At 40.6% G+C, this 17,248-nt stretch overlaps 1 protein-coding gene across 2 annotated transcripts in view; it reads left to right on the forward strand.

The window, feature by feature from the left end:
• LOC117929459 overlaps positions 1 to 17,248 on the forward strand; it is a 185,801-nt gene that overhangs the window by 89,860 nt on the left and 78,693 nt on the right. For both annotated transcript variants that reach the window (XM_034849741.1, XM_034849748.1), the window contains exons 32-33: positions 6,793 to 7,443; positions 7,544 to 7,735. In XM_034849741.1, the coding sequence (XP_034705632.1) occupies positions 6,793 to 7,443; positions 7,544 to 7,735 (843 nt within the window). The remainder of the gene's footprint in view (positions 1 to 6,792; positions 7,444 to 7,543; positions 7,736 to 17,248) is intronic.

Raw genomic sequence — 17,248 nt, forward strand, 5'->3', positions numbered from 1 at the left:
CGAATGTCAAGAAGGTGATGTCAATTGGACTGAGGCCGGCCGGGCCATGGCGAGAAGGCTAGGGCACAAAGGCGTGGTGACAATCGTCCCATTTGCCAGAGGAAAAGGGTTGTTTTTTGTAGAAACCTTAGAGGAAGCTGTATCACTACACGAATCAAGGTCCATCAGGATTAAGGGCGAAATTACAGTCTCGTTTAGAAGATGGTTGCCGAAGGAAAATTCAGAAGTAGAGGGGAGATTCAAGGAAGGTTGGATAGAGTTAAGGGGTTTACCATTCCATTTATGGTCTGAGGTTCACTTGAAGAAAATTATGGAGCAGTGGGGGACGGTGATAGAGATCGATTGGCGAACTCTGAAACTTTTTGATCTTAGCAAAGCAAGGGTGAAAGTGGTAATGAAAGAACGATCGGTTCTCCCGGCTTTGGTTGAGGTGGTAGACGGGGGTTGGGGTTTCACTATTTTAGTCGCAGTAGCCGTGAAGAATGAAGGTTGGCAAGTTAGAGAGATGGGTGAGTCAACTCGGCAACCGGCTGAGACTCACATGGGGACAGGTGGCAGCAAGTGGGTAGAGGAAGGTAGATCAACGGCTGATAAGGGGTCCTATCTTGGGGCAGTTGACAGAACGTTGGAGTGGAGAAGTGGGCAAAAGGCGGAGAACGCTCCTGGGAGGACACGTGGGAAGAACAAGACGTTAGTGGGATACAGCTGGTCCCATCCTCCATTGCAATCGGATTCAAAAAGTCAAAGAGCTGAATCTGATGGGCCAAAGCAGGTTGGAGGGGCCAAAGCCCAGTCAAGCCTCCAGGATGGGTTTTGGGCCTCCAATGTTAAGTCTAGAGCCCATCTTTTTAGTAAGCCCAGCCTACGGTCTGAAATAGAAGTGGGTTGGAAAAAGGAAACCAATGGGAAAGGCCCGTTTCAGTTGTTGGGCCAAGAAAAGGGAGACCATCAAGGTAGGCAGTCGAAGGGCCCGTTTCACAGTGCTCACTTCTCTGCAAAGGGGAAGGAGAAGGTGGATCGCGAGGATCCTGTAGATCAACAGAGGGAATCCGCGATGAAACGCGGTTCAAGGAAGCTGTGGAATGCTCCGCTTCCATCAAGATCTGAATGTCGACAAGGGGAGTGAAGCCGAAGCGAGCCACTCACGACTGAGAGATCGACGCTTCTCAGTGATAATCTTCCAATGGAAGACGGCTTCGACGTGGGAACATAGCTGGTTCAAGGATGTTCCGCGGAAGGACCGACGCCGACGAAGGAACACGCGGAGCAGAGAAATCTTCTTAGGGTTCCTTGTCTGTCAAAGGGGAAGGAGAAGATGCGCAATACTGATAAAGGAGGAGACGGAGCAGGTTTTAAGGGATTTGTGGGTTGTTCTCATAGTTCAGTCATGGATCACCCTTCTAATCCCGCATCCAGAGAAAAAGGGCTCAACTTTGAGGGGAACTGTGGAATGACGGAAATGGAAATTCTTGAGGTATCTTCTCACCTTTTTTCTCAGCCTTATATGCCTTTTCACTCTCCCCTCTTCGGTGTGACTCCTCCACACCCGAGCTCTTCTGCCATCGATCTCTCCATTCCAGCTTTTCAAGCCTAGTTTCCTACGAAAAACCGAGTGTTACTTGAATTTTTTTCAAAAAATGATGTCGCTGGGACCTCTAGTATTGGATGTGTTGGCATCCCTAACCGTGATGTGGCGGTGCCCCAACTGTCTAGATTGGATCTGTTGTCTGAAAGCTGTGTCAAGTCCAATCCTAGTTCGCATCTTGGGGCCCCTATTCTGGGCACAGCTAGCCAGGGAGACAATGAGTTCTCTCAGATGGATGGGTTCCAAATTTAAGGTCTTTCCCCTAGCAAAATGGCTAAAGTATGTGAGGTCTTAAACTCCTTGGATATTAAAGTGTATTCAAGGCGAAAGAACAGAGTCGCCATAGACAGTTGAGTTCTGTTGTCCTTGATTAGGTGCTATAGGGTCAGTGAGGTGGTGTTATGAAGATCATAAGTTGGAATATCAGGGGGTTGGGATCTAGGAAAAAGAGAAGGGTGGTTAAGGATTTTTTGCACTTTCAGAATTCGGATGTAGTGATGTTACAGGAAACAAAAAGAGAGGTGTGCGATAGAAGGTTTGTAGGAAGTGTCTGGTCGGTTAGGAATAAAGAGTGGGCTGCTCTCCCGGCGTGTGGGGCTTCAGGAGGGATTTTAATCATTTGGGACTCAAAGAAAATGAGCAGTGAGGATGTGGTAATTGGATCTTTTTCTGTCTCAGTCAAGTTCTTGTTGGATGGATGTGGTCCATTGTGGTTATCCGCTATTTATGGCCCAAACAGCCCCTTAATTAGGAAGGATTTTTGGGTGGAGCTATCAGACCTTTATGGCCTTACTTCTCCTTCATGGTGTGTAGGTGGTGATTTCAATGTTATAAGGAGAAGTTCAGAAAAACTGGGTGGATCTAGATTCACTTCTAGCATGAGGGACTTTGATGGCTTTATAAGAGAAAGTGAATTACATGATCCCCCATTACGAAATGCCTCTTTTACTTGGTCAAATATGCAAGAGTCACCGGTGTGTAAGAGATTGGATCGGTTTCTCTATTCAAATGAGTGGGAGTTCTCATTTCCTCAAAGCCTTCAAGAAGTTCTCCCTAGATGGACATCAGATCATTGGCCGATTGTATTGGATACCAACCCTTTCAAGTGGGGTCCTACACCCTTTAGGTTTGAGAATATGTGGTTGCAACATTATAGTTTCAAAGAGAGCTTTAGCAGTTGGTGGAGAGAATTTGAAGGAAATGGTTGGGAAGGTCACAAGTTCATGAGGAAGCTACAATTTGTTAAGGCAAAATTGAAAGATTGGAATAAGAATACTTTTGGAATGCTTAAGGAAAGGAAGAAAACCATATTGGATGAAATAGCTATCATTGATGCCAATGAACAAGAAGGGACTTTCTCTTCTGATCTAGCTGTTCAAAGAGCTGTAAGAAAAGGGGAGCTAGAGGAAATAATAATGAGGGAAAAAATTCATTGGAGACAAAAAGCCAAGGTAAAATGGGTTAAAGACAGGGACTGCAACTCAAAGCTGTTCCACAAAGTGGCTAACGGGAGACGAAACAGGAATTTCATCAAATTATTGGAGAATGAAAGGGGTTTGGTGTTGGACAATTCCGAGAGCATCACAGAGGAGATACTACTTTATTTCAAAAAGCTATACTCGAGTCCTCCAGGTGAGTCGTGGAGTGTAAAGGGTATCGAGTGGTCCCCTATATCAGAAGAGAGCGCCTCTAGGTTGGATTCCCCTTTCTCCGAAGTAGAGATCTATAATGCCATCTTTCAGTTAGATAGGGATAAGGCGCCGGGGCCTGATGGTTTCACCATAGCGGTGTTTCAGGATTGTTGGGATGTGATCAAGGATGACTTAGTGAGGGTGTTTGCAGAGTTTCACAATAGCGGGATTATTAATCAAAACACCAATGCATCCTTCATAGTTCTGTTGCCCAAAAAGAGTCAGTCAAAGAAGATCTCGGATTTTAGACCTATCAGCCTGATCACTTGTCTCTATAAGGTAATAGCAAAAGTCTTGTCAGGGCGTCTAAGAGGAGTACTACAGGAGACCATCCACTACACTCAAGATGCTTTTGTTAAAGGGAGGCAAATTTTAGATGCAGTTCTTATAGCCAATGAGATTGTGGATGAGAAAAGGCGATCAGGGGAGGAAGGAGTTGTATTCAAGATAGACTTCGAAAAGGCTTATGACCATGTTAAATGAGATTTTTTGGATCATGTGATGGAGAAGAAGGGATTTAGTCCTAAATGGAGGAAATGGATGAGAGGTTGTTTGTCGTCGGTCTCTTATGCTATTCTAGTGAATGGTAATGCTAAAGGGTGGGTCAAGGCATCTAGAGGTTTAAGGCAAGGTGACCCTTTATCCCCTTTCCTGTTCACTATTGTTGCAGATGTGTTGAGTAGAATGTTGTTGAAAGCTGAAGAAAGAAGTTTGCTGGAGGGCTTCTGGGTAGGTAGAAATAGGTGTAGGGTGTCTCATCTGCAATTCGCAGACAATACCATCTTCTTTGCTAACTCTAGTGAGGAAGAATTGCAAACTCTTAAGAGTTTATTGTTAGTATTTGGTTAAGTTTCTGGGCTTAAAGCCAATCTTGATAAGAGTAATCTATTTGGTATCAACCTGGATCAGGATCATCTTTCTAGGTTAGCATTGTTGCTTGATTGCAAGGCTTCAGATTGGCCTATACTTTATCTGGGTCTTCCTTTGGGAGGGAATCCAACCGCTTGTGGTTTCTGGGACCCAGTGATTGAGAGAATTTCTAGGAGATTAGACGGGTGGCAAAAGGCTTACTTATCTTTCGGTGGTAGGATTACTCTCCTACACTCATGTCTTTCCCATATCCCTAGCTACTTTCTTTCTCTGTTTAAGATTCCTGCTTCAGTGGCTGCAAAAATTGAGAGGATGCAAAGGAACTTTCTTTGGTCTGGGATTGGGGAAGGCAAAAGAGACCATCTTGTTAGATGGGATGTTGTGTGTAAGCCGAGGGTAAAAGGGGGTTTGGGGATTGGGAAGATTCCTTTAAGGAATCGCTCTCTTTTAGGGAAGTGGTTGTGGAGGTATCCTAGGGAGAGTACAGCTCTATGGCATCAGGTCATTCTTAGCATATACGGGACACACTCAAATGGTTGGGATGCCAACACTTTAGTTAGGTGGTCACATCGTTGCCCTTGGAAGGCCATTGCACAAGTCTTTCAGGATTTTTCCAAGTATACTCGGTTGGTCGTAGGAAACGGGGAAAGAATTCGCTTTTGGGAAGATTTATGGTGGGGGGACCAAATCTTCAAAGACCAATATCCAAGACTATTTAGAGTAGTAATGGATAAAAGTGTTCCCATATTTTCAATTCTTGGTTCGGATCGCCCTTTCTCATGGAACTTTAATTTCCGTCGTAGTCTAACCGATTATGAGATAGAAGATCTAGAACGCCTCATGTGTTCTATTGATTGTATGAATTTATCCACCTCCGCTTCAGATGCGAGATCTTGGTCCTTATTGTCTTCAGGACAGTTTACAGTCAAGTCCTTCTTTACAGCCTTATCCCAATCATCTGATTCATCTCCTTTGATCTCTTATAAGTTTGTATGGAAATCTCAAGTTCCCTTCAAAGTTAAGGCCTTTGTCTGGCTTGTGGCACACAAGAAGGTAAATACCAACGACTTGCTACAATTGAGGAGACCCCACAAAGCTCTTAGCCCTGACATCTGTAAGTTGTGTATGGGGCAAGGAGAATCTGCAGATCACCTATTCCTTCATTGTTCTGTGACTTTGGGGTTGTGGCACAGACTTTTTCAGCTAGCCAAGATGGATTGGGTCCCTCTGAAAAGCATATCAGACATGATGTTCATCAATTATAAAGGCTTTGGCAAATCCAAGAGAGGGTTGGTTTTGTGGCAAAATGCGTGCATAGCTTTAATTTGGGTTGTGTGGCGGGAAAGGAATGCTAGGATATTTGAGGACAAAGCTAGGAATTCAGAGAATCTTTGGGACTCCATTCATTTCATCGCTTCGTTTTGGGCTTTTTGCTCAATGGGGTTTAAGGGCATTCCCCTTAACATTTTACAACTAGATTGGCTAGCAGTGTGTAGGTCCAATGAGACGGTGTAGTGTCATGTTATCTTATTGTGTTGTTTAGTTTTTAATTCTGGCGGGAGGATTTCTCATCCTCCTTATGTACTATTTTATCTTATCAATATATTCATGTGTGGTTTCCTATCAAAAAAAAAATGTGACTGCCCCACCCACCCCCAACCAAAAAGGGAGAAAGAAATCCAATTAGTGTGATCATAGACTTTCTTGAAGCCAACTCTAAATACCAGTCCTTTCCCTGGAAAACAATTTTATGTGCAATGAATTCTAGGAGTTGAACGGAAGTTTGAGAGAGAGAAATTTGCTAAAGTTGTGGGGGCATAGCAGTTTATTTTTTAAGGTTTTTATTTTTATTTTTATTTTTAATAAAAAAAACTGAGATAATAATAAATACAAGATATTGTGGAGGATTTCTTTAATATTTAGACAGATGTCATGAGTCATGTTTTGACTACCAGTCTATTGCATTCCCTCATTCTCACAGCTCTTTAACTTGCACAATATTACTTCTTGCTGATAGCCCTTCGTTGCAATTAATATGAGGGATCTTTGCCAGCATCTCCTTGTCTTTTCTTCTATTTATACTACCTCTTTCTTGTCATGGATGGATAAATCTCTAGTTATTAGTTTTCTTGTCTTTCCTCTTGTCCATCTTAACATTCTTTCTTATCTGAGCATTATCATATCAACATTTTTTCTTGGCCACCTTGAATTTTTCCATAAAGCATCTATTGGCCTTGTGGATCTTCCATTTGCACCATCATTTGGCACCTTAAAACCTCCAAATATTGTAATCTAACCAAGCCAGTGGAAGTTATCTGAAAGGCTTGAATATCTTACTTATTGATTATACTTTCAAATAAGGTTGTCAGCATGGTGCAATTCATTTTCAAGTTGCCGTCTCCTTCAGTATTTGTGCCCTGTCAGCATGATTTACTTATTGATGGATTTCCTGTGGACTTCACATAAGTTATTTCTATATTAGCAACTCTATCAACCCCATTGATTTCTTGTGCCATATTTTCTCTCTTTCTTAGATATTTAAGACTAAGACATTATTTTCATTGCTACCTCATAAACTATTTTATCTTCTCCAATTTGTAGTTGATGATTTTCTGGTTTCATCCATTGGTGTTTCTTTTATTGCAGGTTAGTGGTGCATGGCTTCTTTACAAATCTAACACACTAGGAGATGGTTTGCTTTCAGCAACACTCAAGGGTTTCACTGTGCTTGATGATCGTGTTGGAACTGAGCAAGAATTTAGGCTGGCAATAGGAAAGCCAGAGAGCATTGGGTGTAATCCCCTTTATTCTGTGACTGATGATGGAAACCGGTACATGGTCACAGCAAGTGTTTCAAAAGACAACAGTGTTCAACCAGTTCCTACAATGCTTATTCTTGATGCCAAGTTTAGTAAATTGTCAACATCTGTTTCTTTATGCGTCCAAAGGCCACAGTTGCTTGTTGCCCTTGATTTTCTTCTGGCCATTGTAGAGTTTTTTGTTCCTACAGTTGGTGGTATGCTGTCCAAGGAAGAAGATGATAATTCCTTACTTATGGTTGATGCTATCATTTTGGATCAGCCAATCTACAATCAACCTTTAGCTGAAATGTCACTATCTCCTCAGAGACCTTTCATTGTTGATAATGAAAGATTTGATCATTTTATTTATGATGGTAAAGGAGGAATACTGCATTTACAGGACAGAAAAGGATTCAATCTTTCTACTCCTAGCACAGAACCTATAATCTATGTTGGAAATGGAAAAAGATTGCAGTTCAAAAACATTGTTATTAAGGTATTATTTTGCACTTCCATCTTGGTTTATTTGCCTAGAAAGAGAGAAATCATCCAGTATCTAAGAACTTCAACTTTCTTTACAATTGTTTTTGGTGCAGAATGGACTGTATCTGGATTCTTGTATTTTACTGGGAGCCAATAGTAGCTACTCAGCTTCAGAGGATGATCAGGTCTATTTGGAGGGAGGGGATGAAGGTTCTCAATTGAACTCAAATGGGGAAAGTATTAACAGAAGACCAAATCAAGGTGTTGGTGTTGATAGGTCCACTGAGTTTATCATTGAGTTACAGGTAAGATTCTAATCCCAGTATTTTTTTAATCATCTGGCTCATTATAGGAATGTCATAATTTGTTTCTTAATTTGTTCTTTCACTTTATTCGCACCTGAGAATCCCTATAGGTGTGTTTTCTGATTGCTACTAAGTAGTTAGAGGTGGATTTCCAATTAATTTCATGAGAAATAAAGGGCAAAATATCGTCTGGCAGACCTCATCTGGATGGTATGAAGTTCTAATGTGATGGCTGTTCTCTTGGGAACCTTAAGTCAGTTTGAGATTAGCGAGTTTTTGAATGTCATGTTCCTTTTTATTTTATTGTGCATGTTACAGATGTATTTCTGTAGGATGATTTGACAAGGGATAAGCATGTCTTAGGTCTTTTTGAGAATCCAACTTTCTTTTATAAGGATGGGTCAATGGGATTCGTAATATTAAACTCTGTTAGGGTGTATGATGTACATTATGGACCCAAATCTTACAAGCTTAAACTTCTAGGAAAAATAGGTGTCTAATATGGTGTCAGAGTTTCGTTTGACGGGATGTCATGTGTTTGAATCTCATCGCATGTTTATTTCCTCAATTTATTAAGCCCAAAAGTGGCTACTTTATTTCCCCAATTTATTAATCCCACGTGTATGCCCAAAGGAGGCTACATGTGAGGGAGGGTGGTAGAGTGCATGATATACATTGTGGATCCAAATCTTACAATGTTAAGCTTTTAGGAAAATCGAATGTCTAACAATCTCATTCTTTACTCTTAGTTTATTTTTAGGCCTCTAAACTAATTCAAACCAAAGCAACCTTTGTGGTGCTAATAATTCTCATATGCATCTTTCCAACATTACCTTGTTTATAGGTTGTAGGCTGGTGGTTAATGAAGAAAACTAAAAAACTAAGCTATCCACGTCGACTAGAACCAAGGTATTCTAATCATTATCAGAGCCAATATTTCATGGAGGAGAAATATGAGAAAATACCTTTGCATAACTAAAACTAGAATATTTTGGATAATTACGTAGTATATTTTTTTCAAGAAAAAAATTCTTACATTCTAGAATGCCGACCCTCAAACCACAGGAGAGAATAATCTTTTCTTATTTCCTTTAGGTCTTTATATAAGGCTATATATTGAACAAAGCTTTTGAATTTAGAATCTAAACAAGGGAACAATGAATCTAATAAGAAAACAGATTAATCCTGGAAAAATTTTAGAATCTACATAATATTGTACAAATATACAATACTTAAGTTGTATTACATAATTTTGACTATAGAAATTATATTACATGGTCAACAACCTAGTCCCAATTCTTCCAACACTCCTCTTAAGTTGGTGCAAAGATGTTTTGCACTCCCAGTTTGTCAATCATTTGTTGAATTGCTAATGTTGGGAGTCCTTTAGTGAGAACATCGATTAGCTAATTAGTAGTACATATATATGGTTTGCACACTTGACCACTGTTGAATATAATGTATTTATAGTGTATAACCTTTCCTTGTTAATATAGGATACATGTATGGTAGTTAGGACTCCTAGCCTTGTATATATATATATATTTCTCAATTGTAAGTAGATGATTACATTAATGAGAATTAAGGTCTTTCTTCTTTCTCTCTCTCAACATGGTATCAGAGCCAAGGAAGAAAACCTAATTCTTTCCTGTTTCCCGTGTCATCAACTCTGGGAAACCTTCCGGTGACCGTGTTTCATTCCGGTCACCTTCCCCATCTCCCAATACTTTCCGGTCATTCGGATCGTCGACAGAAACTACTCACCGCCGGCGATTTTTTCCGGCGAACTTTTCCGGCGAACTTTTCCTGCGACGTATTTTTCCAACACCGACCATACCAGAAGGAGCGCCTGGAGGAGATCTACAACTTTTGTGAAGGCACCGGCACCAAAAAAGCATCCACGCGCCGCCCACGCGCACGTTTCCGTCTGGCGGCTGCATCTCACGCGCCGGCGCGTGAGGGTGCGTGAGGGATTTTCCGGCGATTGGCATAGGACGTGAGTCTCAAGGCCTCTATCACCTCACCTCGGATTCATCTCCTGCAGTTTGCATTTCCACTGATGCTCCTCTCCTCATTCACAATCGTCTGGGCCACCCTAGTCTCTCCAAGTTCCAGAAGATGGTCCCTCGTTATTCCACTTTATCGTCGCTTCCGTGTGAGTCATGTCAGCTTGGGAAACATACTCGTGTCTCGTTCCCAAAGCGTTTGAATAATCGAGCAAAGTCTCCTTTTGAGCTTGTCCACACTGATGTTTGGGGTCCTTGTCGGACTGCGTCTACTTTAAGATTTCAGTATTTTGTCACTTTCATTGATGATTATTCTCGATGTACTTGGTTATTTTTTAATGAAAAATCGAGCTGAGTTATTCTCTATTTTCCAGAAATTTTATGCTGAAATCCAAACCCAGTTCAATATTTCTATTCGTGTGTTACGCAGTGACAATGCCAGGGAATATTTTTCAGCCCCATTTACTTCGTTTATGTCTCATCATGGGATTCTTCATCAGTCTTCTTGTGCTCATACTCCTCAACAAAATGGGGTAGTTGAACGCAAGAATCGACATCTTGTTGAGACAGCTCGTACTCTCCTCCTCCATAGCAATGTTCCTTTTCGTTTTTGGGGGGACGCTGTTCTTACCGCTTGTTATTTGATTAATCGTATGCCCTCCTCTGTCTTACATGATCAGATTCCTCACTCCCTTCTCTTCCCTGACCAACCACTTTATTTCCTTCCTCCTCGTGTCTTTGGTTGTACTTGCTTTGTTCATATTCTCACTCCTGGACAGGACAAGCTTTCCGCCAAAGCCATGAAGTGTCTCTTCTTGGGATACTCCAGACTTCAGAAGGGTTATCGTTGTTATTCCCTTGAGACTCATCGATACTTTATCTCCGCTGATGTCACCTTCTTTGAGGACTCACCATTCTTTTCCACCACTTCTGAGTCTCTTCCTGTTTCTGAAGTCTTGCCTATTCCCATTGTCTCCCCACCTGATGCTATGCCTCCTCGACCACTTCAGGTTTATCATCGTCGCCCTCGTGTCGTTGCTCCTCTCCCTTTTGCTGAGGCACCTGCTGACTCACTTCCTATCCCTTCGGCTTCACCTACCCCGGCTCTGCCTTCTCCTAATGACTTACCCATTGCTGTTCGGAAAGGTACTCGCTCTACTCGTAATCCTCATCCTATTTACAATTTTTTGAGTTATCATCGATTATCTTCACCCTATTCTGCTTTTGTTTCTACTATATCCTCTGTTTCTCTTCCAAAGAGCACCCATGAAGCTCTTTCCCATCCAGGCTGGCGACAGGCAATGGTGGATGAAATGGCTGCTCTGCACTCTAATGGCACTTGGGATCTTGTTGTTTTACCCTCGGGTAAATCTACCGTTGGCTGTCGTTGGGTCTACGCAGTTAAGGTTGGTCCTGATGGTCAGGTTGATCGCCTTAAGGCCCTCTTAGTTGCTAAAGGCTATACTCAGGTTTATGGTTCTGATTATGGTGACACATTCTCTCCGGTTGCCAAGATTGCTTCTGTCCGTCTGCTTCTCTCCATGGCTGCCATGTGTTCTTGGCCTCTTTATCAATTGGATATTAAAATGCCTTCCTTCATGGTGATCTTGCCGAGGAAGTTTATATGGAGCAACCTCCTGGTTTTGTTGCTCAGGGGGAGTCTGGTTTAGTATGCAGGTTACGCCGTTCTCTATATGGCTTGAAACAATCTCCTCGAGCATGGTTTAGCCGTTTTAGTTCTGTTGTTCAAGAGTTTGGCATGCTTCGCAGTACAGCAGACCATTCAGTTTTCTATCATCATAACTCTTTGGGGCAGTGTATTTATCTGGTTGTTTATGTGGACGACATCGTCATTACAGGCAGTGATCAGGATGGTATTCAGAAACTAAAGCAACACCTTTTTACCCACTTTCAGACCAAAGACTTGGGGAAACTCAAGTATTTCTTGGGAATTGAGATAGCTCAATCCAATTCTGCTGTGGTCCTTTCCCAAAGGAAGTATGCTTTAGACATCCTGGAAGAAACTGGTATGTTAGACTGTAAACCGGTAGACACACCTATGGATCCGAATGTCAAACTTGTACCAGGACAGGGGGAGCCTTTAGGAGACCCCGGGAGATATCGACGACTCGTAGGTAAATTGAACTATCTCACCATTACTCGTCCAGACATTTCTTTTCCTGTGAGTGTTGTTAGTCAATTCCTACAGTCACCATGTGATAGCCATTGGGATGCTGTAATCCGCATTCTTTGATATATCAAAAGTACACCAGGCCAAGGTGTGTTGTACGAGAACAGAGGTCATACTCAGGTTGTTGGTTACACAGATGCAGATTGGGCTGGCTCACCCACAAATAGACGTTCCACTTCAGGGTACTGTGTTTTTATTGGAGGTAATCTAATATCTTGGAAGAGTAAGAAACAAGATGTAGTGGCCAGATCTAGCGCTGAAGCCGAGTATCGAGCTATGGCTTTGGCAACATGTGAACTCATATGGTTGAGACATCTTCTTCGAGAGTTGAGATTTGGAAAGGATGAACAGATGAAACTCATATGTGATAACCAGGCCGCATTACATATTGCATCCAATCCAATCTTTCATGAAAGGACCAAACATATTGAAGTTGACTGTCATTTCATTAGAGAGAAGATCGCATCAGGATGTGTTGCTACAAGTTTTGTTAATTCAAATGATCAACTAGCTGACATCTTCACTAAATCTCTCAGAGGTCCTAGGATTAAATATATTTGTAACAAGCTTGGTGCATATGACGTATATGCTCCAGCTTGAGGGGGAGTGTTGAATATAATGTATTTATAGTGTATAACCTTTCCTTGTTAATATAGGATACATGTATGGTAGTTAGGACTCCTAGCCTTGTATATATATATATATTTCTCAATTGTAAGTAGATGATTACATTAATGAGAATTAAGGTCTTTCTTCTTTCTCTCTCTCAACAACCACTATTCAACTTTTCCTTTATAAAGTGTCTGTCAACCTCTACAGGCTTGGTTTGGTTGTGATGGATTGGGTTGTGAGCTATGTTGATGGCAACTTTATTGTCACAATACAATATTATAGGTTGAAATTTGATCTTGAGATCCCTAAATATGATCTTAATCCAAAGAAGTTCACAAATACCCTATGCTACATCTCTAAATTCTGCTTCTGCACTTGAACGGGCTATTATCGATTGTTTCTTACTTCTCTAGGTAACAAGATTACCTCCTAAGAAAGTACAATATCTAGTAGTTAATCGTCTATCCATAATAGATCCAGTTAGTCTACATCTATGTAGGCTTCCAACTTTAATTCTTTACCCTTCTTAAACAAGACACCCTTGCCAAGAGTTGCCTTTAGATATCTCAAAATCTGGTATGCAACTTCTAAGTGGGGTTTAAGTAGAGCATGCATAAATTGGCTTACCACTCTCACAACATATGCAATGTTTGGTCTTGTGTGTAACAACTATATCAACTTTCCCACCATCCACTGGTGGTTGCCTCGATCAATCAATTGGGTTTTATATTTTTCTGCTAGTCTATGATTCTATTCAATTGGTGTCTCTGTTGGTTTATACCCAAGCATACCCATCCCTTAAGTAAACTTGTATATACTTTCATTGAGAAATCAATAATCCTTGGATTGATCTAGTCACTTGAATTCCAAGGAAATATTAAAGCTTGCCCAAGTCCTTCATTTCAAATTCTTTAGCTAAGTATGGTTTCAGCCCCATGATCTCTTCTTGGTCATCTTCAATGACAACAATATCATCAACATACACAATGAAGGTTGTAATTTTCCTTATATACGAGTGTTTGATAAATAGTGAGTGATCACCTTGGCTTGATGACAACCTTCACACATCTCATATGATTACCTCTTAGAATCTTAGGTTTCAAAAGTCCCATGGAAGTACTCCCATCATTATATCCTAATATGAGAACCATAAATCATCTCATTCCTAAAATATTTGGGTATGTCCTTTGTGCACGTTTACAGTCAAAACAAGGGAAAATTGGATTTAAAAGCAGTCAAATGTTTTTTTGTGGGATATTCTTCAGCTTAAAAGGGTTATAAGTGTTACCATCCACCATCTATTTTTTTTTTTTTGTCTCAGTTGATATTACTTTCAATGAAAGTGTGTCTTATTTTCCTACTCCTCTTCAAAGGGAGAATTCTATCAAGGAAGATAAGGATTTGGATCCATGTTTCATTGATTCCTTTCTAATTGACCCTTCTAAAGTGTCATCCAGTATCTATATCCTCTTTCTCGGAACCCAAGTCATCCATTGAGCTGAGGATCGAATGACTTACAAAGTGTACTCAAGGAAGAAAGTTGTAGTCCCTAGACTTACACAAGTTCAAGAATCTAAACTGGCTTTTGAAAATGAGGTAACAATCTCTCATCCTCCCTTAGAAACTGAATCAGAACTTCAATTTGAAAAACTTATAGATTAGAACCTCCCTATTGCCACCAGGAAAGGAACAAGGGAATGCACTAAACGTCCTTTGTATCCACTTTCCCATGCCGTGTCATTTGAAAAGTTGTCTCCATCCCATAAGAGTTTTCTTATAAGTTTGAACAATATTCATATTCTTACCGCTCCATCCGAGGCTTTATCTAATGAAAATTGGAAACAAGCCATGAATGAAGAAATGAAGGTCTTGGAGAAGAATAAAACTTGGGACTTTGTAGATGTGTCTGCAGAAAAAAGTCAATGGAATGTAAGTGGGTTTATACTGTTAAGTATAGAGCAAATGAGTCATTAGAGAGGTACAAGGTAAGATTGGTGGCTAAGGGATACACTCAGACATATGTCGTGGATTATTTAGAGACATTTGCCTTAGTTGTCAAGATGAACACCATCAGAGTTTTCTTATCATTGATAGCGAATTATAACTAGGATTTACAATAGTTTGATGTAAAAAAAATGTATTTTTGAATGGAGACTTGGAAAAAGAGATTTATATGGAAGTCTCTTCCGGATTTGAAAGTGACCTAGCTATTAAAAAGGTATGTAAATTAAAGAAAACTCTATACAAACTAAAACAGTTTCCAAGGGCGTGGGTTGAAAGGTTTTTCAAAGTGATGAAAAACATGGGATACAAACAAAGTCAAGGAAATCATACGTTGTTCATCAAACATTCAGATTGAGGGGGAGTTATAACTCTTTTGGTGTATGATGAAAAGGAGAAATAAACTTTAAGGCATTGCTCGACCAAGGAATTTGAGATTTTAAGAGTTAGGAAAGTTGAAATATTTCCTATGAATCGAGGTTGCACATTCTAAGAAGAGAATTTATATTTCTCAGCAGAAATATGTGATGAATCTTCTCAAAGAAACAAGGGAGTTGGCAACTAGACCAACAAGTACACCAATAAATCCTAATCATAAGCTTGGAGAGGCTGAGGAAGATGCTGCTGTAATAGAGAGATGTATTAACATCTAGTGGGGAGACTCATTTGTCTTACATAAGACCGAATACAACATATGTTGTGAGTGTGATTAACTAGTTCATGCACAATCCAAAGGAGGTTCATCTGCAAGCTGCGAGAGTGTTATAGTATTTGAAAGGGTCTCAAGGAACAAACATCCTATTTAAACGAAATTCGGGACTAGTACTAGAAGCATATACAGACATAATTTGTGGTTGACAGAAAATTAACCACTGGGTATTACACATTTCTTGGTGGCAATCTTTTTTTTTTTTTTATCAGAAACGAAGAGAAATATATTAATAGAAGGAAAGATACAAGAGAAAGAAAAGAAAAAAGAAACAAAAGAAACCACTAGAAGGATGAGAGGTCCTTCCTACACAATCTGAATAACAGAAAAAACACCCAACATTAGCTAAAAACAAAGAGAAACCCCCACAAACTCAACCTTTTGAAGCGCAAACCTCACTCCAGTTGAGTTGTAACACATTTAAAGGAACTCCTCTAAAAGCTGCAGAACAAGAAGCCCAAAGAGAGGAATAGAACAAAATCAAATCCCATAACGTCTCTTCCGATCTCCCCTTATCCTAAAAAATCCTATTGTTTCGCTCTTGCCACACTATCCAAACCAAAGTAAGGCAAGCAACTTTCCAAAGAGTCTTGCCTCTTAAGGAGTTCCCCAAGCCTTTAAAAGCAATAACCAACATGTCCTCGAAACTCCTTGGAGGGACCCAAACCAACCCAGCTAGCTTGAACAACTTGTTCCAGAGTCCAATGGTAACAGGACAATGAAGAAAAACGTGATCAATCGACTCTCCATTTCCTTTGCAAAGAATGCACCATTGAGGACAGAGGGACTTGTAGGGTCTTCTCAATTGCAATTTGTCATTGGTGTTCACCTTCCCATGAGCAACTAACCAAGCGAGGGCCTTAACCTTTGAAAGGGCTTTAGAACTCCACAAAAACTTGGCCGGAAGGAACAAAATAGGATTAGAGACTTTTGACAAGGCCAAGAAAAAAGATTTCACTGAAAACAAGCCTGATGAAGACAAAGACCACGCTCTATAATCTGCCAAAGAAGGAGAGAAACGCACTGAACTGAGGGAGGACATTAATCTCTGAAGGAGATCAATTTCTGAATCGGTAAGATTGCGGCGAAAATTTAAATTCCAAGCCAATGGAAAGGAATTGCCAAGGACATTTGAAACAATGAGGTTTTTCACATAAATAACTCTATAAAGATCAGCAAATTGCGAGCACAAAGATTGGTTACCCCACCAAAGATCTTCCCAAAAGCGAATTCTCTCCCCATTGCCCACCACTAGGCAAACAAAAGGGGAAAATTCCTGGAAAACTTGAGCAATAGCCTTCCAAGGACATCTGTGTGACCATCTAACCACCATGTTGGCGTCCCATCCATTAGGATGTGTCCCATATATACTCACTATAACCTTATGCCAAAGACCACTCCTTTCTCTAGGGAACCTCCAAAGCCATTTCCCTAAGAGAGCAATATTTCTCAAAGAAATCTTCCCAAAACCCAAACCTCCCAACTCCTTTGGTCTGCTAACAACCTCCCATCTGACAAGATGATCCTTCTTCCCTTCCCCTGCCCCAGACCACAGAAAATTCCTTTGCATCTTCTCAATCTTTGAAGCAATTGAAGCTGGGATTTTAAAGAGGGAGAGGAAGTAATTAGGGATGTGAGACAAACAAGACTGAATTAAAGTAATCCTTCCTCCCAAAGACAAATAGGCCCTTTTCCAACCATCCAACCTTCTCGAAATTCTCTCAACCATCGGGTCCCAAAAGCCTATTGTCTTTGGGTTCCCTCCCAAAGGAAGACCTAAATAAGATAAAGGCCACTCAGACACTCTACAATCAAAAACCGAGGCCAGACTAGACAATAGCTTCTGCCTAGTGTTAATACCTGAAATGGTGCTTTTCTCTAAGTTGATTTATAAACCAGAAACTTGCCCGAAAACCAAAAGGATAATCTTGAGGTTTTGAAGATGTTCCAAAGAGGCTTTAGAGAAAAAGATAGTGTCATCTTCAAACTGTAAC

Source organism: Vitis riparia, chromosome 2, assembly GCF_004353265.1.
Source record: "Vitis riparia cultivar Riparia Gloire de Montpellier isolate 1030 chromosome 2, EGFV_Vit.rip_1.0, whole genome shotgun sequence".
Taxonomy (NCBI): domain Eukaryota; kingdom Viridiplantae; phylum Streptophyta; class Magnoliopsida; order Vitales; family Vitaceae; genus Vitis; species Vitis riparia.